Here is a 23,568-nt window from a genome sequence, read left to right as displayed (position 1 = left end):
GAAGTAGAGACCCTTGGCCTCTATTTTCTGCCTTCTCTGGGTAAGATTTTCTGGATTCAGAGCTCCATGGTCCAGGAGAAGAAGATAGCCATAGTTAGAGTGGTGAGGGGTTGATTTAAAAACAAAATGTGACCAATGTAGCTGGAAGGTTCTGAAGACTGGTACAAAACCAAATTATGTGAGAACTTCCCAACTCACAGAAGATCATCTCAATTGCTCTAGTCAAATTTTAAGGTGAGAAGATGGGGCAGAGGTCCTTCTAAAACAGAGGCAGGGCAGCAAGAGCATGTGATGAGCCTCATGGTCTGAGATGTCGTTGCCAGAGGTGAGTAAGAGAAGCCCAGGGAAGCTCCTGGCACCGCACTCGTGGCTGGGGCAGCTGTACTTTGCCATCAGTGCATAAGTGTTTGTTGCCACTGATCAGAGCCTATGACAGCCTGGAGGTCACTTTCCTAGGTTTTTAGTTCCTCTTGAGTTGCATGTCAGGTCTGGCCTATTGGCAGACTGTTGTCCTGGTTCTTTGGCTCCTTGCTTGAAAAATTCACAAGCAGGATGATGTGACAGAGTGACCACAGACAAGAAGCAATGCCACACAAACAGCTTTCATTGCAGAAAGAAGGGAGCTATTCAAAGTGAGAGTACATTTCAGAGAGGAACGGGTCAGTCTCCACGAGTGGGGAAAGACGTTGAGGACTCCCAGGTGGTTTCCTTTTATTGGCCTGGTCCGGGGCGGTGAGGGATGGAGGTGTGGGATGTTACCAGATGATTGATATGCATGACTGACAGGTGTTATAACAAAGTTGCAGCTCCACAGGTGTGTATGCCTCAAAACCTCAAGTTCCTGCTCTTTGTGGGTGTTAGCCATGTTTTCCTGCAGTCCCTTCCCCTCTCCCCCACCCAGTACCCAGCTTCTCTGCCCCTAGGCTTGGTCCCTGCCTAACATTGCAGAAGCAATAAAGATGAGCTGTGTGAGAACCTGGGGGCTCCCCTCTTTAGGGATGCTCGGGTAGACTGTCTGTTCCTGCAGGCTGGAGGCCATCCCCTGACAGTCCCAGGCAGAGGGCCTGTCCACACTCACCATGCTGTGCGCTGAGTCCGCACCTGTTCTCCAGGTGTGTGACATCTAACCCATGGCAGACAGATGTCCGCCTGCTCTCTCTTGAGCCTCCCAGGGCCTGGTGCCACACAACCTGCCTCAGCAGCCCACGCCAGGGGTCTTGCTCCCTGGAAGCAGAGCCTAATGGCTCAGCTCTTCCATGAGAGGAAGCCCTTACAGATGGTCATTGTCTTATGCCCCAGCAAATCCATGCAAATTGCCCAGAAAAATAGACTAGTAAAACCTAAAAATGTGGTCCACTAAGAGCCGTATTTGGAAATCCTGTGCAAGCTGGTGCCCATCTTTACCCTGGGGTGACATTTGTGTGGTAGCAAAATGAAACGCTAATGGAGCTCTCTTTCTGGTGAAAATTTGTACGGGAGCTACCATGAAGCTACCATTGCCGACACAGAGCAGAAAACACGTTCAGTTACAGCCCAGTAATCTGGTTACCCCTTTGCGTTATCAAGCAGTTTGAATTCTAATTTTGAAAACCATTCTTCCTGGGTGTTCTTCTTCATCTCTTAAATCATATTTTTCCATCTGAATTCTTTCTAGTTCCTCCAAATCTGTTGTTAAATAATTCTGATGAACAGTATTGAGTGTTTCCTTTGTGCCAGAGGCTCTTCTAATCTGCTGCCTTGATGGGCTGCTAAGGGGGTTGGATTAACTCATTTAGTCCTCCCAACAAACCTACAAGGTAGATGCTTTTAGAATCCCTACTTTACGGGAAAACTGAAGTGTAGAGAGTTCGTTGGAGCATTTATACACTATTACAGTAATAAGTGCAGAGCTGCCGCAGGGCCAGGGAAGGACCTCCCTGAACAGTCCTCCTGCCCTCTTCCTGGTGTAGGGAATCCGCCCCCTGAGGTCATCTGGCTTCACAACGGGAATGAGATCCAGGAGTCAGAGGACTTCCACTTTGAGCAGAGAGGCACTCTGCACAGCCTTTGTATCCAGGAGGTGTTCCCGGAGGACACAGGCACGTACACCTGCGAGGCCTGGAACAGCGCCGGAGAGGTCCGCACCCAGGCCGTGCTCACGGTGCAAGGTGAGGCTGACCCACGAGGAGCGGGTGGGGAGGGAGCCTTGCCCTGGCCTCTCCAAAAGTGACATGGAGGTGAGGAAACCATGTGAGCCTGCTTTGCTTCCACTGTAGACCCTCTGCTCCCTGGGCCCCATCCCAGCCCAGAGGTCAGCCCCCTATTCTATATCTCAAACTCTGGCCAGGTGGGGCTGCCCTTCTCAGCTTTCTGAAGTCCCTGTCCTGTCTGGGTTACTGGTGACAAGCTGCATGCGTGCTAAACAATACACTTAACAGTTTGGCAGTGACAGCTTTTGAGGTGAGTTGTGGGCTTGTCATGGTCCTTGTCATCAGAGTACTTGTGTTTGAGAGGCAAGTTAAGCACACGTAAAGCAAGTGACAACTCTTAATCATATGCACCTGATGCAGATCATTAGCACCCAGCCCAGTGCCCTCTGCACGATCTCCCCTTGCTTTGCATATACAAATTCCTGTTAATATTGTCCTCTGAGAATGTAACCAAGACAGATTTGCAACAAGAAGGATGTGCTGCATGTATATATCCAATCAAAGTGATTTCTGGACAAGCTGTTACTTGGGTGACCCGCTGGCTTCCCACCCTTCACACCATGGGGAGTGGAGTGGATGCTGTCTGCTGAGGGGCCTCCCGCTCTAGCTTTGTCCTTTGCCAACTTCCAGAGCCTCACGATGGCACCCAGCCCTGGTTCATCAGCAAGCCTCGCTCGGTGACAGCCTCCCTGGGCCAGAGTGTCCTCATCTCCTGCGCCATAGCTGGTGACCCCTTTCCTACTGTGCACTGGCTCCGAGATGGCAAAGCCCTCTCCAGAGACACTGGCCCCTTCGAGGTGCTGCAGAATGAGGACGTGTTCACCCTGGTTCTAAGGAATGTGCAGCCCTGGCACGCCGGCCAGTATGAGATCCTGCTCAAGTGAGTCTGCATGGCCCGCCAGCCTCCCTTACTCCCTCAGCCCCAAGTTCCTAGAGCCCCTAACCTGGGTCTGGGAAGCCAGAGGGCACACAGACTGGTGTGGGGCTTGGACTTAGAGTAAAGCAGGTGCAGGCCCCGTGCTGCTGACAGCTGGTTTCTTCCTCTTCTGTAGCAGATGTGCCTTGAAACCTTCCCTTCTGAGCTCAGTTTCCCCGAATCTTCAGTCTTATTATATCCTGGATTTTTCTCCCCCAATGTGTGGTGTGTGGAAAATATGAAGGAGGGGGGAATGGATTAAAGTGGGAAAAGCAGGAAGATAGAGGGAATGCATTCAGTATCTATTGCTCTGTAACAAATTACCCCAACACTTAGCAGCTTGAAACAACAAATATTTATTATCTCACAGTTTCTGTGGGCTGGGAATTTGGAAGCAGCTTAGCTGGATGATTTTGAAGTTGAGGTCAAGGTGTCAGCAGGGGCTGCAGTCTCGGAAGGCTTGGCTGACACTGGAGGAGCCGTTTCCGGGGTGGCTCATTCACATGCCTGTTGTCAGGAGGCCTCAGCTCCTCGCCTTGGGGGCTCCTCCACGGGGCTGCTTGAGTGTCCTCATAACATGGCAGCTGGGTTCCCCACAGCTAGTTGGAGAGCACAAGTTGGAGCCTGCAGCGTCTCTTATGACTTACCCTTGGAAGTCACCTGTCATCAATTCCAACTTCCTATTTGTTAGAAGTGAGTCACTCCATACAGCCCATGCTCAAGGGGAGGGGAATTACTTTCCACCTTTGGAGGGAGGAGTGTCAGATAATTTGCAGACATTTTAAGACCACCACAGGGAGGTTAACTTTCTCCATTCCTCTTTTCTCAGCTTTTCAAGGTCTTGCTAGGTTACACAGGAAGGTCAGCTCCACAAAGCACACTGCTATGCTCCCAGGCCTGGAACAGTGCCTGGCCCATAGTTAGCATTTGGTAGCTATTTTGTAAATGAATGTGATTCAGAAATGTCCTTTAAAATGCTCCAACTCTTAAACTTCTATGCCAGCCCTGGATTGATGGAGATAGAATGCCTGCCCTTAGTCCTGGGGTTGGAATAAACACTGAAGAAAAGCTCTTGTCTACCTCTGACCTACAAGTAGGAATTTGTGCCACCTGCTGAGGATGAATAGACCTGCCCTGGCTTGGGTGCCTGGCCACTCTGCAACGGGCTTTCTCTCCAGGACTTGGTCACTTCCCACTACTGAGCCCATTAGGTTTATGACTCTGAGCTACAAACAGGCTCTTTAGCCAAACGCCAAGGCTATTGCTGTGATGGAGCGTTGTGCCTACAATAATTGCAAACCCAGTATATATCCCATCCCCTTGGGTCCTTTCTGGGTATGTGCTTTATACATGTGTCAGTTAGCTTTTTCTGTATAACAAACCACCCCAAGACTTAGTGGCATTTTTAATATAGCCAGTTTTTAAAAAGCCATTTATTATTTCTTAGGAGTCGTTGGGTCTGTTAGGAAGTTCTCCTGAGCTGGACAAGGCTCGACAAGTCTCACCTGAGCTCAATGACATGCCTGAGGTCAGCTGATGGGATGGAGCAGGCTGCTGGTCTCCCACTACCATCAACAGTATGTTTAGAACACAGCACCTGCCTTTGCCTGATGCCTGAGCTAGTGTTACCAGGAAGGCAAATCTGCCTCCAAAATGGGGAGAGGGGACACTCTTGTTCCCTAGGCCGGTACAAAGAATGCAAACTGATGATGCGTAAAAATACTTTCCAATGAGCTTGTTGGTTTAGAAGGAGTAGTACTGTGAGGCAATGCTCACGTTACTCAAGCCAGACATCCTAGAGGAGATGAGTTTTCTGTGGGGTTTTGAGGAGAAAAGCAAGGCTGAGTCTCGGCGAGTGAGAACAGGCTTTGCTGTTGAATAGGCTGAGAGGAAAGGGTCGGGGAGGGGCAGAGAAAGCAAAGGGCTATGGGAAGTTTGCCAGGACAGAGAGGAGGGCTGCACTGGGAGGCCAGCAGGCAGACTGTCTGGGGCCAGTTGGGGACAGTCATAAAACTTAGACTGCCCCAGCTGGGAGGGACGTCAGAAGTTATCTAGCCTCATCATTTAATAACCGGGGAAACTGAGGTCTCAGGGTCATGGACTTGCTCATGGCCACCCAAAGGCGAGGAGCAGAGCCCAAGTTCAAACCCCCATCTTCTGACTTAAATCAGAGGCTCTTCCATTCCTTACGGCCCAGCAGGAGAAGCTTCTCTCAAGTGCACGGGAACTTGGAGGACCTGGGAAGTCAACCACGCCGGAGTCCCCACCCATGCGCTCTTGCCTCTATTTCCTCCCAGAAGTCCAGCCTCTTTATTCCTTTGGGAGGCCGTTGTCCTGGCCTTGGCTTCGTCCCCAGTGGAGAAGGAGGAAGTCAGTGGAGAGTCCTCCTGGGAGTGTGTGCCAGGCTGTGAGGGGCCTCGCTTCTGCCGCTTTTCTCATCCTGACGGGAGTCAGACCCTAGACCCGGGGCAGGGTGCCTTTTTGGGGGGGTGACTGGGTGGCTATAGGGAAGCCAGGGGGTCAGGTGTGCCTGGTGGTGGGGGGGCAAGTCCTGTCTGTCCCTGCTAAAGTTGTGAGGCAAGTGTAGGTGGCTAGCTTCTATCTCCCTTCCTTTCCCTAGCTCTTGTCTCCTGCACCAAAAGGGCAAATGTCAAAAAGTCAGCTCCCAATTATAGCTGAAATGGTTGAAAAATTGATACTTGCCAGGAAATTAGTTCTTTAAACTAATTTTGCGTATAAAGATCCCCCCAGAGACAGAAGATTCCGAGTGGGACAGGATCCAAGGCTTTGTAACCGAAGTGTGGGCTTCTTATTCAGGGCTTGGGAAGCAGGAGCAAACGGGCTCTGTTAGTTTGGGAAAGATGCAATATATAGGTGATGGCCCATGTTCTTTCTCCGTGGTAGCACCCGGGATGGGGCCTTCTCCTCAGCCAGACATAATTTTGTAACTGGGTGTGTGCAAATGTCAAAGATGGCTCCAAAACACTGTTCCAGCTGGTTAGATTACCTGGCACGTGGGTCCCAGGCAGAGATCCCTCTGAACTCTGTAGGTTGCACATGAACCCATGATTTGCCTTAAAGGCCCAGCAGAGATTTAAGTTTATGGCTGTGGAAATAGTTACCCCTAGGTCACCCCACCAAGGGATGATCCACTTAGTGGTGCAGCCATGGGATCCCAAGTTCTCCACCTTCCTCGGACCCCTGGAAGACTGCCCAGGTGCCACAGGGTGAGCCCTGCAAGTGGATTGAGCAGAGGCCGTGAGAGACTGATCTGACCCGCCTTGAGGACAGGTCATGGAGGACGACAGAAGCCCTTACTGCTTCCCCCATGTGGAGAGATGCCTCACTCCAGCCCAGGGGCAGGGCCCCACCATTCAGAGCCTCTGCAGGGTCGGGCTGGGGTAAAGCGTGGCCGTCTGGGCAGTGTCTGCTCCTGCTGTTTGCATCTGGGCTGTGTTCTACTTGTGACAGGAGGAAGCTCAGCTGAGGAGATGTTGAAAAGGGCTGTTGGGCAAACGCAGTCCTTGGGCATCTTGTCTTCCTGCTCCACGCCAAACCTGGGCACTACATTAAGCTTGGAAGAAAAGGGGAAGGGAATGGCCTAACACTGGCCAGCAGCCTGGCAGAAGCAGGGTGCCAGGGTCTGGGCCTTGACCCAGCATGCCTTTGAGTGGTTATTCTACAAGTTGACCCAAATTCCACAAGCCTTTCTGAATGCTGAGCGCTCTGAGGACCTCTGAGGGCCTGACACTGATGCGGCTTCTCATTGCTGTTTCTTGAGCAAAGGGGCACCCTGGGCCCTGACATTCTCCAGACGTGAGGCTCCCTGCACCTTGAATCTGTGCTCCCGGAGAGCCTGAGCACTGAGAAGGGCAGCAGGAGAGGGTGGCTGTGGGTTGGCTGGCCGAGGAAGACAGAGGCGGAAAAGAGCTAAGGCAGCCAGGAAGGCGCCTGCAGTGGCACAGCCTGTGACAGTGTGAGGGCACTGGGGAGAGGGAAGAAAAAGGGGGCCCCAGCAGGTGAGAGGAGGGTTGGAGGGTAGCAAAATTCTCCTCTCCTTGCTTCAGATGGGCCCCAGTGCCCAGGGGTGAGCAGCACCCACCAGGCACCCTGAGAATCACACGCCACTCCATGGGCCCGTTGGGAGGGAGGCCAGGCAGAGTGAGGTGGACACCCACACACATCAGCAGAACATACATGAATACATGCCCAGATATCTGTCCACGTGGGGATGACTCATGCACACACATGTATTCTCAAACACGGACCTCCGGGTACAGGTGTCTGCCAGAGAGACACCATATGTGTGTGTGTATCCAAATGTATGGTTGATACATACATATGCACGTAGACACACACAAACACACATGGATCCCAGAGCAGGTTTGTTCTGATGAGCACTGTGGGACAGGGTGCAGAGGTCACAGGTCTTAGATTCGGGTAGACCCAGGTCCCAACCTCTTTCCCCACTGTTAGCTCTGTGAGTTCAGGCAAATTACTTAAACTTATTAACTCGTTTTTCTTACCTTTTAAAAACAGTGCTGACTCCAACTTTATAGAGCTATCCTGAGATAAAAGGAGATGGATCATGTGAGGAACCTGTCGCAGAGCTTGGCACATCTGCCGCCAGGGCTGAGTGCTAGTGACACAGCTGCAAACCGGGCAATGAGTGGGAGCGGGATGTTGAGACCCCCGAGGGTCCACCCGCTGAGGCTGCTTTCCTTATCTTTAAATGGGGCATGGCCGTGCTCCCCACCTCGCTGGCATTTGTGGGGAACAAGGAAAACAACAGGCGTGGACATACGAAGGCTGGAGGGTGCTGCATAAGCGCAGTCCTTATGGCCACTGAGAGTCCCCTCTGGCTCTCAGGCCTGTCCCACTCCTACCCCAGCCTGAGCAGAACCTTCTCGGCTGGTCAGAGCCCAGCAAGGCCAGCAGATGGCAGCCTTGCGGGGCTAGCGGGCTGGTCGGCTGTAAACCTTCCAGTCTCTCCCGCGCAGAGGGGGCGTCACCGGCTTGCACCACCTCTGGGAGGCCAGTCCTATGGACATGAAGATCCAGAGCCCTCCCCACCTGAAGGAAGAAGAGAAAGGGCCACTCACGTAGGGAAACACTTGTTAGGGTTTTAACACACAAAATTCTGATCCAGGGGCATTGCCAGTAAGTGGAGGCTGGGGGTGCGGTATTCCTCAGCAGTCATGGGGAAGTGCCCACCTGTGTGTTAAGGGAGCAGCAGGTCAGAGTCAAGGTCACTGGGCAGGCTACCCAGGCCTGACTGCAGACCCGGCAGGGTTAGCCTTTATTCTTCTCCTCGTATTGATTGAATGATTGACTGATTGTGTTATATAATACACTTACAGAAAAGTACTCCTACTTTTTAGATGCCTGTCTTAGCTTTTGTCCAGAGATTCCCTTTTCTTCTTTTTAAACAAGAGCTGGGAAAATAAAGGGTGACCACAGGATGAGAGGGCCCTGCCCTAAACCTAACTCTGGGTGGACGTCACGGCTAAGCTGGTGACTTCCATCTTCCCTGGTGGCCAGGAGCCTGTGGCCAAGTCCACGTCGAGCAGGCCCTTTGCCCAGACAGCCTCTTGATCTTCACTGATCTTTGGCATTCCTCAGGAACCGCGTTGGCGAATGCAGCTGCCAGGTGTCACTGATGCTACAGAGCAGTCCTGCCAGAGTCCCCCCACGGTGAGTGCCCCCAGGAGCTGCCCCAACAGGCACCTCCCCCTGCCCCAGCCCCAGCCCAGCAGCCCCAGAGTGTTTGTATCCTCCAGCAGAGGCTGCCAAAGCCAAAAGGGAGAGATTGGAAGGGGAATGAGGGAGGGAGAGGAGGGGAAAGGAGGGGGTGATTTTTCTTTTTTTTGCACACACCCTTATAAGGCTACTGAAGTCATTACCGATGTAATAAACCAACTAGGCGAGTGAGCGCCTCTCACCAATGTTCCCTTCTATAAACACAGCCTGGCCAGCCCCCTCCCTCGCCCCTCCTCTCTGCCCTCCGCCCTCGGGGATTTGCTCTCCCCTGACGTTCTTTCTTACCCAGCCCCTTTCCTCCTGCTACTTTCCCTTTTCCCTTCACTGCTTGCAGGGGGAGGGAGCCTGCCAGCTGTGAGGGCCTCTGTGGTGGAGAAGCTGGTGCTGATGGTGGCAGTGGGGACCACTATGGGACCCTGAGGTCCGGCTGGCTGGCAAGAGGGCAGGGTTGGCCAGAGGAGGAAGACGGTGAGGACGTGCGGGGAGTGTTGAAGAGGCGCGTGGAGACCAGGCAGCACACCGAGGAGGCCATCCGCCAGCAGGAGGTAGAGCAGCTGGACTTCCGCGACCTCCTGGGGAAGAAGGTGAGTACCAAGACCGTGTCAGAAGAAGATTTGAAGGAGATCCCAGCTGAGCAGATGGATTTCCGCGCCAACCTGCAGCGGCAAGTAAAGCCAAAGACTGTGACTGAGGAAGAGAGGAAGGTACACAGCCCCCAGCAGGTTGACTTCCGCTCTGTCCTGGCCAAGAAAGGGACTCCCAAGACCCCAGTGCCTGAGAAAGTGCCACCTCAAAAACCTGCTACCCCAGATTTTCGCTCAGTGCTAGGCAGCAAGAAGAAATTACCAGCAGAAAATGGTAGCAGCAGCACTGAGGCCTTGAATGCCAAGGCAGTGGAAAGTTCCAAGCCTGTGATCAATGCACAGCCGTCAGGGTCCTTGAAACCCATGGGCAATGCCAAGCCTGCTGAGACCCTGAAACCCGTGGGCAACACCAAGCCTGCAGAGACCCCGAAACCCATGGGCACCACCAAGCCTGCTGAGACCCTGAAACCCATGGGCAATGCCAAGCCTGCTGAGACCCCGAAGCCCATGGGCAACGCCAAGCCTGCCGAGATCCCAAAACCCATGGGTAATGCCAAGCCCGCAGAGACCCTGAAACCTGTGGGCAACACCAAGCCTGCCGAGTTCCTGAAACCCGTGGGCAATGCCAAGCCTGCAGAGACCCTGAAACCCGTGGGCAACGCCAAGCCTGCAGAGACCCTGAAACCCACGGGCAACGCCAAGCCTGCAGAGACCCTGAAACCCATGGGCAATGCCAAGCCTGTAGAGACCCTGAAATTGGCTGGGAAAGAAGAACTCAAGGAGGTTAAGAATGATGTGAACTGCAAAAGAGGGCAAGTGGGGGCCACAGATAATGAAAAAAGATCGGAGAGCCAAGGGACAGCCCCAACCTTCAAGGAGAAGTTACAAGATGTTCGTGTGGCAGAGGGTGAGAAGCTGCTACTCCAGTGCCAGGTGTCCTCTGACCCTCCGGCCACTGTCACCTGGACGCTGAATGGAAAGACCCTCAAGACCACCAAGTTCATCATCCTCTCCCAAGAAGGTAAATGAGGGTGGGGGTCGGGGAAGAAGGGGACCCTGTTCTAGGCCCACTGTCAGCTCCCGGAACCTTGGTCTTGATCGCTGCTTATAGCCCATAGCCTTGGTTGGAATGCCCGGCCCTGGTCCCTCACTCACAGGACAGGTCTCCTGCTCAGGGGCCTTGGGGACATGCCATGTTGCTGGGGGTGACGGCTGGGATTCTGGTCCCAGGGCACATGCCCATGTCTTGGTGTCTGTCTGGCAGAGCCCTTTCATGCACCCACACCTGTGTGGCTCCCCAAGGTACACCTGGGCCTGAGCCAATGCTCAGCAACTCCGCACAGAGAGGGCTCGGTTCGCAGGCTTGGAGATGGGGGGCGCCGAGGTCAGAGCCAGTGAGGGGCTCCGAGGGAAGAGCTGGTTGGCAGCAGCACCTCAGGTTTGGGAAGGGTGTGCAGCGATAGGAGGGCACGGAGCTTTGAGGTGGGGTCAACAATGGCTTGAGTCTTGGTAGTACTGTGGGTTTGCAGGGGCCTGTAGGGGAGGCCAAAACCCCAGACAGCCCCTACAGCACACACTCCCGGGCAGACAGGGCTGCTCGCTTCCTAATTTGGATGAGACTTTTGTTTGCTGGTATTTCACATTCTTGGGTGGTGGGGAGAGGAGGGGGGCCCAAATCCTGCCATCTGTGGCCTTTAGGGGTCTGGAGTTTTCAGATGGCTGGTTTATACCTGGAGAAGAGACGGGGGTGAGAGGAGTATTTTCCCTGGACCCTCAATTTTGTTTGGAGTGCTTTTGTAAATCCCAAGCCAGGGGTGGGGGGTGGGGGAGTCCCGAGGCTGGCAGATGTCCACACCTCACTCTGGTGGCCAGCAGAGGGATGGGTTGCCACTAGCACAGAATGGAGTTCTGCAGGCTGATGCTGGTGGCACTGGCCAGGGCAGGGTCCAGAGAAACTCCCTGGGAGGTGACATTTCACCCTTGAGGGGCAGAGGGCAGCCACAGCAGAGGCCAGATTGGACAGGTCCTGTCAAGTCCAGGTCAGCTGAGATATCGGAAACGCTGTTCTCACTCCCCTCGCTATCCTGTTGCTGCACCATGCTCCAGCTGCGCCCTCCCCACCCCCTCCCTCACCTTCCTCTGCTGCCTGCCTGCCCCTTAACAACTGGAACGAAGCATTTGTAGACAGTGGTATCTCTCTCGGCTCCCAGTGAGGTTCCTCTCTCCTCTCTGCATCTCGGACAGCAAATCTGGAAGAGCTGAGCATGTTGAGTCTATGTGCTAAAGGAGTGAAGGGGAAATTGGCCAGCAGGGAGAAAAACGTGTTGTTTTCCACTAATGTGTTGACACAGTATCTTTTTCATGTGCATGTCCCCAGATTGGCAGGGTCCTCCAGAAGCCCTCTCATCTGTCCCTGGGGAGGCCAAACCTGCCCCTGTTGGTTTGGCCTCCCCAAGGCCCACACACAGGTGGGCGTGGGGACAGCCAGGCTGGGGCGAGAGCTCCAGGGGAGTGGATGCCTCCCCTCGCCCCTGTGGGGCACTCCCACTTGGAAAGCTCTTGCTGGGAGCGTTTCTCAGGTTACCCTGCAGTGCTCTCTCCGGGCAGGATGAGGGTGGGTGGCCACATCCTCGGGACATGTGCAGTCACACAGGCCTGCACAACGTGAGGTCCCTGGCTGCTCCAACCTCAGGGAAACTGAGGCTCCGGCAGCTAGGATGGGACCCAAGGCAGCTCCTCTGAGGCCTGCATGGGATTTAAACCCATAGCCACCAATGGCCACTTATAAACAGTCCACTCAACTAAGCCATGTAAGGCGACCCAGTCCTGATCTTATAAACCCTCCTGAGCCATTGGCACTGGCTTCTCTTGGCCAGAGTGCCTGGAATATGTTTTATCTGTGAGTCCCTGAGAAGTAAAGAGGGCAGAGACCCCAGCCACTCCAGCATTGCCTCTCTCGGAAACTGTCCCAAAGGGAGTAGCTTAGGTGCAGGGCCAGCACCAGGAGAGGGTGGAGATAATAGGAGGGGGCAGGAGGGGATTACAGAGAAAGCCCCAAATCAAACTGTAAAAAAATATTCTAAATATTTTAAAATTTTGTTTGAAAATAAGAATAGCTTGCATCATTTGAATATTATGTGCCAGATGCTATCCTAGGCATCTTACATTTTCATTCATTTAATCCTCACAACGACCACTTTAATGTCCATGTCACAGAGAAGTTAAGTACCTTGCCCAGGGTTGCACAGCTCATAAGTAACAGAGCTGGGATTTGAACTCAAGTAGTCAAGTACTGTGCGTAGACCACTACACTATATGACCTCTTAGTAAATTCCTACGAGTTTGTCAGAATCCTGGTGGCAGCTGAGAACTTATCAAGAGAAAATGCTAATGGCTATTACTCCTCAACATTATTAACAGTGGCCAGAAGGTTCAAAGACTGATGGTGCCCCTGGGCTTTCCAAGTTTCTAGTGTTTTCCCTGCGTGGAGAAAGCAGACCTTGAGATGGGCCTGTGTTGCTACAGTAGGGGAAAGTAACATGTCTCAAATATCAGCTCCACCTTCTGTCCCTTCATTTTCAAGTCTTCCAGAGCCAGGTGTTTTGTTAAGGAGAAAGCTTATCTTCAGGCCTTGTCTAGCAGCTCCACTTCCGCAGGTCCCTGTAGTGCTAAAACTGTTGCAGCCACGTGCTGACAAGTGCCTGTGAGCGTGTGAGGAGGAGCTGCTAGCAGGCAGGAGAGGGAGCTGAGTGCTGGGCCACAGGGAAAGGCTGGTGTGAAGGCTGGTGCGAAGGCACTAGGCCCCGGGCTGAGCCCTGCGGCAGGCTGGAGGGGACAGGCTTTCCAGGCAGGCAGACCTGCTCACAGCCGAGTCAGAGCTGGAGGGGCTGGCATGGCCCCAATTTCATCCCAGATCATGGCAAGGAACTCGAGTCTAAAGGCAATAGGGAGCCATGCAAGATTTTGGAGTGAGGAGCAGCACTGTAAACAAACCTGGGTTGTAGGACTTTTGATTGATTCTGTGCCCAAAAAGCAAATTCAGAGCCCACTGAAGAGGTCAGGGAGAAAGGTGGACAAGCATAGTAGCCATGGCCTCAAAGAAGAAATAATCAGATCAAGAAGCAAGGACAGAAGGTATAGAGCCTGCTGCCTGGCTTGGAAAGGCCCAGTGGGGGTGGGGGTGGGTTAAAAGGGGAAGGGTGGAAGACCACTGCGCATGGGTGTCTGGGCAGCTGGGGGCACAGTGAGGTGTCGGTGGCGTAAGGAGGCCAGTGGGTCCAGTGGTTTGTAGAGGAAGACCAGGGACTGGCCCTGCTGGTCTGCTGTTCACGCTCAGCTCAGCCCCTTCCTGCCCCGCCTCCCTGACTTGGAGCCCTTCCTGCTCCACTGCACTGATCCCCATCCTGTCAGCTCTGCTATCGTCAAGATTCACTTCTTCCAGGACGCCTTCCCAAACTGTTGTCACCCACCTCTGTCCACAAGAGACTTCTGCGCTTTCGTCCTTCCCCACCGGCACGTGTACTGTTCCCCAACTGCTGGAGGACGCTCTGTTCGCAGGCTGTGGGGCCTTCTCTGATGTCTGTAGCTGGGACGGGGCTTGTGGCCTGCGGCCTAGTCCATCCGCCCCATGTAGTTCCCTCCTGCAGTGCCGAGGAGAGCAGAAGAGGTGTGACAGCCATGGGTGGGAGTGGACCGTTAGTTAATTCTTGGAGAGAGACAGACAGGTGGAGGTGTCCTTTCTCCTCCTGCACCCCCAGAGCTGCAGGGCCAATAGGGTCCAGAGTGCCACCAGCTGGGCTTGCCCTCTGGGACGGACACCTGGGCTTCCCAGGTCTGTCCCCAGCCCTTTCTGGACCTACCTCGGTGGAGGGGTGGGAGGCGGGTGGCCTGAGCAACTCTGAGAAGAGCTTTTATCTTTACGCTTCATTTCCTGTCTCCAGGCCAAGCTTCCCCGCGCCTCCCCTCCCCAGCAAAACATTTCTCCCACTCTAATAATGAGGATTCATTTTTGTTGCTGATGTCAACAGATAATTCATTTTTAATTGCCTTCATGGTGGAATCTTGCAAAGCCTTTTTCAAAGCCTATGTAAGTTAATCCTACAAAAAGTGGATTTATGCAGCACCTACTACGAGTAAGGCAGTGTTCTAGCCCTTTTCATTGTACACTTAATCCACCTGAAGAACTCTGAATTAGGAATTTTTTTTTCCTTTCAGAAACCATATTTTTCAGCCGGGCGCGGTGGCTCACGCCTGTAATCCTAGCACTCTGGGAGGCCGAGACAGGTGGATCGCTCAAGGTCAGGAGTTTGAGACCAGCCTGAGCAAGAGCGAGACCCCGTCTCTACTAAAAATAGAAAGAAATTATCTGGCCAACTAAAATATATATAGAAAAAAATTAGCTGGGCATGGCGGCACATGCCTGTAGTCCCCGCTACCCGGGAGGCTGAGGCAGGAGGATCGCTTGAGCCCAGAAGTTTGAGGTTGCTGAGCCAGGCTGACGCCACGGCACTCTAGCCCGGGCAACAGAGTGAGACTCTGTCTCAAAAAAAAAAAAAAAAAACCATATTTTTCAACAGTAGGCTATATTTGATTAAGTATTCATGACCTTTTTTTACGTAGATCCTACAACATCATCTGCTAGAGAAACACGCTCTGTCATTCTCAGAATGGCAGCTCTGTTTTACTGCGACTGCGTTCCCGGCTCAGGACAAACACTGGTGACAGATATGGTCACTGCCCTCAGAGAGCTGGGGGGGCAGCAGGCGTGGAAGTCAGCGGTGGCCCTGTGGGCCAGGCTTTGACACGGGTGAGCTTGGGGTGACCTGGGAGCACAGAGGAGGTCCACCTAGGGCTGGGGACTTAGTGGGGACACGGAGGGCACCGTGCCTGAGGGGATGACCGAGACGTGCTGTGTTGTGCTATGGGTCTGGACTGGCCAGGTGGGCCAGGTCAGGGAGGCGCAGATGGCTGAGGCAGCCCCTAGCAGAGCCTTTGGGGCTCCAGCCCCTCCCTCCCTCCCTTCCCAAGGCCCTCCTCCCTCTTCCCATGTACTCAGGAAAGGGGAGGGCTGGGGGGCTTCAGACCCCTGAGCACTTGCTGCACACTGTGAGGGGCTCGGCGCCCTGCAGTGGATTCCTGCTTCGACTGCTCCCATCCCCCTCACCTCCCTCTCAAAATTCCCCATCAGGCTGAGGCTTCTCAAAAAAAAAAAAAAAAACACTGGGAAACGGTTTTTCTTCTGGAGGTCAGGAATGAACTGTCCCACAGGAAATACCAGATTCTTCATCTGGGGTAGCTAAGGCTCCGAGCCTGCCTGGGCCCCCCACCTCCCAGCCCACGCGTGGCCAGGGGTCCCGGCTCTGGGAGGCTGGGCAAAGCTGCCTGCTCCCTGCCTTCCCCGGGCCCAGGGTGGGGGTGGGGGGGGGAGGCTCCACTAGTCTCCTGGGAGTCCGTCTACTGTTTTTGCAGGTTGTGTTGTTTGGTTCAAGGCTAAAGACAGCTGAGGGACTGAAACTGAAAGACAATCCTGGATTTGAACAGGAAGTGCGCTGGGGGTGGGATGTCTGCTCCCCAGCCTCAGCCCTACCCAGGCTGGGGGAACATTGCGAGATGGGGTCAGTTTCTTCTAAGCCTCAAGTTGGGGCCAGAGGTCACCTCGGCATCCTCCTGCTCACCCAGACGTGTGGAAGCTTCTCTCTCTAGAAGATAGTTGTCCTTCCCCTGTCTCTGTGCCTTACGGTTCTCACTCTCATGACAGACTTGCTAAAGATCGAGCCTAAATCCTTTCCCTTGCAGTTTCTGCAATTTCGGTCTCCCAGCCACAATGGGGAGAGACCCTGGCCTGTTGCCTTCCTGGTGAGAGAACAGAGTGAGGCCTTTCCTGAGGGGTGGGGTCCGTGCAGGGGCGTAGGAGGCTGAGGGTGGGACGCAGAGCAGCCATCCCACCCCAGGTGTTCTGTAGGCTGAAGGAGTCTCTGTTTGAAATGTTTCGCAGCTGGCAAGGATTAAAGGGGAATAGCACGCCTTTACTTTCTCTTCTGGCCTTAGCGAGGCTCTCTAGGCAGAACAGATGTCATCCTTCCTCTTTCCGAACTTCCTTGGTTGGTCAAGTCTGTGCCTTCATCTAATGGGGCTGGTGGGTGTGGTGCTGGTAGGTTTGCACACTTTTCAGGATCAGAAGGCCTTTTGGGGAACAGTGCCCGTTGGTCTCCCTTCTGGTCATGCTGCCCCACACCTGTCCCCAGGACACACACAGCTCTGCCCTCCCAGTGACAGTGGCCTGTGGCTTTAGGCAGCAGGACACACATGGCCCTGGCTCTGTCCTCCTCCTCTGTGACGGCTGCTGCCCTGACAATAGGGCAGCTTTGGGCAGGACGCCATGCTGTTGGCTTGTCTGCGTCTGAAGGCAGGATCTGGGGGCTGCCTGCCCTTCTGCCTGGCCCAGCAGGCCCAGCCCTCAGCTGACCTCTCCCCACACCATGACGGAAACTCCCCAAGGGGGTCCCCCAGAGGAGCAGTGGCCAGCCTTGGGATGGGAGAGCCGGGCCAGGCAAGAGCCAGACCCCAAATTCCTGTGTGTGCCCACCCCGACTCCTCCTTCCTCCCTCCAACCAGCCAGAAGAGGTGTGCCGGGGGCGAGGGTAGACCCGGGTGGGAGTCCATGGAGAGGGCCGTCCCCACTCTTCTCCAAGGCAACCCGAAGACCTGGCACTGAAGGGAGGCAGCCCCAAAGTGCCCCTCTGCCAACGCAGAGCCCCTCACTGGCCACCGATCTTTGGCTCAGACACTATCCTAAAAAGTCAGCTCCCACGTCCCAGGCTGTAGCCAGCTGCTTCCCCCAACAGATCTTCACACAGGCCAGCGCCCCTCCTGGGCAAGGGCTCCTGCCCTCCTCCACCTGCCTCTTTTGCTCAAAGCTCCCTTTTCCAAGGTGCATTCCCAGCATCACTGCTGTCAGCTGGGCGGGGCCCCTCACCTGTCACTGTTCCTAACGTGGGTCTGTAACCCTGTGCCTGACTCCTTTGTCTGTTGATGACGCCCCAGTGCGGGGCCTGTGCCCACCTCCTTCTGTTGTATTAGATGCTCTCCAAAGGCAGAGGCTGTTTCTCTCTCTTCTTCTGTAATCTTCCATTATGTCCCCGTAAGACGACTCTCTGGAGAGCGGGAGGGAGTACCAGGAGGAATGGATTTAGAGATCACTTACTGTGGACATGAGTTGACAGCAGAGAGTGCCCTCGCTTCAGCGCTTCAGCGAGGAGAGAGGGTTTATTCCCACAGGGCCTCCTATGGAGCAGCCACCTGCCATGTTCCAGATGCCAGGGCAGGTGTTGGAGCCATACCTGGTCCACTCAACAGTTCTTCCTTTTCCCCCCAGGCTCGCTCTGCTCCGTCTCCATTGAGAAGGCGCTGCCCGAGGACAGAGGCTTATACAAGTGTGTGGCCAAGAATGGTGCCGGCCAGGCTGAGTGCTCCTGCCAAGTCACTGTGGACGGTAGGTCGTGCCCACCCATCACCACCACCACACACAGGGTCCCACTTCTCAGCCCTCTCTTGCCACACACCTGCATGGAACTGCCCCCAACACTGCCCTCCCTACCCGAGGCATTCCTTGTGCATGTCAGCCTATGCTGTGCAGAAAAACAGGAAGAAAAGTGGCAGCTCTTCCTGCACCCCGCCCCTGGCCAGGAGGAGGGGCTGCTCACCTTCTTGCCTGCTCCAAGCTCTGAGCCCCACACCCAGAACCTTTGAGCAGGGAAGCTGGGGCACTGGGCAGGAGAGAAGACACACCCACAGGAAAATGACTAAAAGTATTTTACAAGCCACAAGAGTATCAGTGCTGGCAGGACAGACCCAGCCTGGGACCTGGGTCCTGGTTCCTGGAACCTGAGGAGGAGGGAGCAGAGTGGGGCTATGTGGGGAGACGTCCTCGAGGAGGTGAGTTGGGGCTGCGTCTCTGGGTAGAGAGGACAGGGCCACCTCTGCCAATAGCAAATGGTGATAATAATATAGCAGAGGTGGGGGAGACACGTGGGAGAAAGCACGGGCCTGCCACGTCTGAGTGGGGTCTCCATGCTGGGAAGGGGCAGTAACAAGCTCTGAACAATTAGGGTTTGTCCTAAGGAAATGCAAGAAGTGCATCTGTGGCTTTTTCTCTCCTCTCTGAGGAGTGTAGAACTGGGGCCTCAGAAGTAGAATGAACTTCGTGGTGGTTTAGACTCATCTTACAGATGAGGAAACTGCAGACATCAGGAGAGGAAGAGCATCCTGCCAAGGCTCCCAGGCCCGTCCAGGGTTGAGCCGGGGCAGAACCCCGTCCCGGGACGCAAGATCCAATGTCCCTTCTTTGTGTTCGGTGCTTGCCTGAAAATGTCTAAAAAGGTCGTTCAGAGGAAACAGTGTCTTGCCTTTGAAATGCCTGGTTAATAACCATCAGTGACATATCAAAACCCAGTGTCCAAATAAGGCATCTTGAAGCATAGCTTTGTTGTTCTGCTGACTCCTGCGAGTGATCACTTGAGTTCTAAAACCCTAACCTGTTTCGCTGCCATTGCACAAAATGTAGAATCTTTGTGTCCCCGTTCTGGATTCTATAATCCAATTTCCTGATCACAAAGCTGGGATCTATGGCACATAATGAATGGGAGAGAGGGGGAAGTCTTAAAAAGTCCTTTTGAAAAACACACATTTACAGCACAAATCAAATTGCTAGTAGCCAAAAGTTAAGCTGAAATCATCTAGTATTGTGTGCGTTTCCCTGGAGTTCTGTGAATGTGCTGGCCACAGGGGCTCTGAGTCCGAGGAAGCAGATCTGATGGACCCAAGTTTCTGTCAGCTCAGAGGGGGACGGTGACACAGGTTTCAAAGCACTGGCGGGGGCTCCTGCTGCTGATTACTCCGTGTGGGGTCTCTCCTCACCTGTGCTGTCACCTGCCCAGCTCAGAGTCCCAGCTCTTTCTATACAGGTGCCACAGTTTTAAAAAATAGCATTTCTGGGAACTTGTCCTGGAAGCCTATTTCTAACAGCCCCTCTCCGCCCTTGGGACTCACGCATAGGGCAGCCCAGCCAGCTAATGAGGTTATCTGCTTTCCGAACCCCCAGCCTCTGTAGGTCTGTTTACACGGCCAGCAGAAGGCAGGAGAGCAATTCATTCTCCTTATCTGTGAAATGTCAGCACCTTTTCCAGATTTGTTTTCAAGATGAAATTTCCTTTTCCCCTACAGGATATGTTTGGGGATTTTTTTTTTTTTTTTTTTTTTAAGTTTGGGGAATTCATTCTGCAACTTAAGGGGCTTTGTTTGCCCAAAGTTCTGCTGGAACATTCCCTCTCTCTCTCCACTAATCTTGGTGACCATCATTATTTATCTCCAATTCCTTCAAAGGCAAGCTTTGGCCTCTGGCTGCAAACTGGGAGCTGGGTCTTGGAAGAAGAGCTGGAAAAGTGGCAGGAGGGAACCCAGCTGAGATAACAGACTGCCTCTCAGTCCACGGGGTTTTGTGTGGTTTGGTTCTCAGGGAGAAAAAGGGCAGCCCCTTCCCCCCGCACTCCGTTCCCTGTGACTGTACCTGGAGAAGTTAGTGTCCTATGTGCCGGGTGGGTTTCCGGCCCCATTTAGCTCTAGTTTTCCATCAAGAGCCACATCTAGGCAAGCAGTGAGGAACTGGGGTCTCCTCGACTGCCCCCCACCGCCATTTTGCACCTTTTCGCCTCCTTTCGGCTGGTGCTCTGCCCAGCTGGGTCAGAGGTCCCCTCAGCCCCTCAGCTCTCCCTGCTCCCCAAGGTATAGTACTTGACTTGGAGAGCCTGATGGGTCTGTGCATTCTTTGAAAATATAGACAAAATTGTGTGTGTGTGTGTGGGGGGGGGAGGGGATTGGAGCATCTTTCTGAAGAGAGCAATCCATAGTTTTAACCAAATTCTCAAAAGGAGTCATGAATGAAAATACACTGAAGAACTTGTGGCCCTAAGGAGTGACCATGACTGAATTTTCAAGCCCAGTCATCATGAGGGGTCTTCCGGTCTCTCCCAACCGCAGCTGCCTGCCCGACCTCTGGCTGGGGCAGCGAGGTCCTTCACTGGGCGTGGGGGCCGCAGCTGATGCTACTTCAGGCAGGCTTCCCTGCCCCTTGACGGGCCTGGCCTGGCCCTGAACGTCCCTCTCTCGCACCCACTCAGCCTGTGCCAAACACTGTTGAGACCATACATCTGAGGCCAACGTACTGATTCATTTCAAGACCTCATAAAAATGACGCGAATAGGGCTCATTGGCTGTTCCGTGTCAGCCACACCACTGTTTCCCTCATAGTAAAGATAGGGAAAGTAACCTTTATGATACAGCATATCTCACTGTTTAATCATGCTCTTTGGGTCTTTTTCCTAAGAAAAGGCATTTTGTGCACTTTTATGGTTATGGTCATGCCACCCTTCTTTCTAAACTCGGCAGAAAGCAAGTGTCAACTTGCGCCACACAGAAGGGAGCTGAAGCCTAGAGTAGGTAAGAACTTGTCAGAAAACTTGCCCAGGAGGAGGAAAAGCTGACCTTCAGTGCTTGCCATGGGCAGAGACTCTTCTACATTTTGCATTTTTAGTTTATGCAACAGTTGGGCAGGGTGTCCTTCTCGATCAGCAAACCAAGGCTCAGAGAGGGTCAGCGGCCTTCCCGGGTCACGCAGACAGTAGGCAGTAGTTGGAGCCCCACCCTGCACGGTAAATAGGACGTGAATTACCCTGAGGACTCAGGTGTGTCTGACTCTGAACCCTGCACCTTTCCAAGACTGGCGCAGCCTCCCTGCGCGGTGGGTTACCCCGGCAGGCTCTTCTCCGACCCATCCAGACCTCCCTTAGCAACAGCCCTCCCCGCTGGGAAGTCCCGCACATGGGACTGCGTAACCCATTTCCTCTCATTCAGACCCAGAAGAGAGGTGAGGAAAAAAAGCCCTTCTTAGGCCAGAATCCGATCATAGGAGTCAGAAGGCACCTTAGCCCCTCCCTGGCTTGTCCAGCCCTTCCCTGCTCCGGCCTCCCCTCCCCAGCCACCCTGGCCGAGGCACCCAGCCTTAGCGACTACTGAGGTCAGGGCTTTGTGACCATGGGGGCTTGTGCATGCTTGTGGTAGGAGGGGACATTCCAGTGGGTGCTCAGGTGGCCATCACTCATTTGTTCAACAAATATTTAAGTGCCCACTCTGTGCCAAGGCACTGCTCTAGGGGCTATGTTAACAGCAGTAGACACAATAGAAAAAGCTCCTGCTCTCGGGACTTTACATTCTAGTGGGGAGAGGCAATAATACAGATGCATAGCACGTCACAGGGAATGTCACATGCTGTGAAGAAAGCAGAGCAGGGTGCCAGGGGAAGGAATGCTGTTTTGGGAGAGGCTGGTTGCTGAGACCTCTCTGGTGAAGGGACATTTGAACAGAGACCTAAGAGCAGTGAGGGAAGGCAGAGGGGACAGGTGACGGCGAGAGCACAGCCCTGAGCTGCTGAGACGTGGTTGAGGTGTTCCAGGGTGAGGAGGGAGACCAGGGAGGTGGGAAATGAGGCTGAGGAGGACACGGGCCAGGTCCGAGCAGTACTCGTGGTGACAAGGAAACCTGATTTTATTCTAAGTGTGATGGGACAACACTGGACATCTGTAAAGGATCACTCAGGTGTCCGTGTGGAAGTTTAAGATGCCCATTTACCCCCCAAGTGGGCATGTGGCTTAGGCAGGCATTCAGATAAGTCTGGAGTTGGGGGCAGACTCAGGATGGGTAAAAGGGAGAACAGTGGGAGGTCGCTGCGGTAGCCCAGGCAGGAGACGAAGGCAGCTTAGATTGGGGGAAGAGAGAGGAAGTGACATTAATAGTCTATTTTGATGTAGAGCTGATAGGATTTGCTGATTAATTGGATATGGAGAGAGAGATGTCAGAGGTGACTCTTAGTTTTCATGGGGGAGACACCAGTGACTGAGATTAGAACGGGGAGGATTGGGGGAACAGTCAGGAGCTCTTGCAGTGAAGTTGAAAGTGCCCATTTGACACCCCAAGTGGGCATGTCACGGGGGCAGATATTTGGATAAATCTGAGTTGGGGAGGGAGGTCAAGGCTGGAGATGGGATTTGGGAGCCATCCACATACAGAGGCCATGTGATGTCCGGGGGTTGAATGGGTCCCTGGGGGCATATATGGTGGAGACGGGAAGAGGGGGAGGCAGAGTCCAACGTTGAGGGGCAGGGCAGGACGGGGATCTGCAAAGGAGCCTGAGAGGGAATGGCCACAGTGAGAAGGGAGGAAATCCAGGGGTGGGGGTGGGATCCAGAAGCCCAGTGGCGAGAACTTTGAGAAGCCGAATGGTGCAGACCAGGCGCCGAGTGCCACTGTGCAGTGAAGAGGAGCCTGAGCCGCGGCCGTTGGGTTTGGCAACGTGGAGGTCATTAGTCCCTGACCAGAGGGCTTCAGGGGCTTCATCGTAACAACAGCCTCATCTGTGGCATCCCGAGACTGAGTCACCTGCCGAAGGTGGCCCTAGCTAGCAAGGCCCGCGGCCACCATGGCCACTGGGCCCCTCTGGTCGCCAGTGAGCTGGTCTCTCCCAGCCTTCTTTGGTTGGCACTGGTTCTGCTGTACTCCTAAGTCACATCTATTGTCTAAATCGTCACAGGCAGCTAATCGGTGTTAGGTTGAACTAAATAAAATTGCTGTTTTTGTAGGTCAGAAACACTTAGGTACTGGCAGTGGCTTGGTTCATCCAGATAGGAGCATCTGAAGCACTTGGTACAGTCCGCTGTCACTTTACGACATATTTGCTTCTCCTGCACTCTTCAGCTGAGGTGTTGCTGCTCCGCTTTCCTAGCGAGGAAGGTCAGGCTCAGAGCCGCCCCTGTCAGCACAGCCAGAAAGGAGCTGAAGGCTCCTGACTAGAAATCGCTCTCCTTGCTGGGCTGACGTGCGTCTGCTCTCAGGCACGGAGGACAGCCAGGAGGAATGGGCCATCCTAGGGAAGGCTGGAGCCCAGCCCTGCTGCCCTGCCTCCTCCTGGCGCTCTTAGAAGCTGGACCCCCTCCCAGAAGCTTCCCAAGACCTCATTCCCCCTGCCCAGGGCCAGAGCTCAGGGAACCAACCTCCTGGGGGAGACAAAAAA

The 23,568-nt window shown here is 53.9% G+C and overlaps 1 protein-coding gene across 8 annotated transcripts in view; it reads left to right on the top strand.

Moving 5' to 3' along the window:
* The window catches only part of MYLK (myosin light chain kinase), a 181,978-nt gene that overhangs the window by 92,057 nt on the left and 66,353 nt on the right, over positions 1-23,568 (top strand). For 7 of the 8 annotated variants that reach the window (XM_069475118.1, XM_069475122.1, XM_069475117.1 and 4 more), the window contains 5 exons: positions 1,950-2,147; positions 2,820-3,069; positions 8,728-8,799; positions 9,200-10,470; positions 17,824-17,940. In XM_069475118.1, the coding sequence (XP_069331219.1) occupies positions 1,950-2,147; positions 2,820-3,069; positions 8,728-8,799; positions 9,200-10,470; positions 17,824-17,940 (1,908 nt within the window). Of the gene's footprint in view, positions 1-1,949; positions 2,148-2,819; positions 3,070-8,727; positions 8,800-9,199; positions 10,471-16,259; positions 16,305-17,823; positions 17,941-23,568 lie in introns of those variants that run through there. The other variant, XM_069475123.1, reaches the window with a different exon arrangement.

This window comes from Eulemur rufifrons, chromosome 7, assembly GCF_041146395.1.
Source record: "Eulemur rufifrons isolate Redbay chromosome 7, OSU_ERuf_1, whole genome shotgun sequence".
Lineage (NCBI taxonomy): Eukaryota > Metazoa > Chordata > Mammalia > Primates > Lemuridae > Eulemur > Eulemur rufifrons.
Note: the sequence above shows the minus strand (reverse complement) of the source record. Positions and strands in the feature narration are given on the sequence as shown.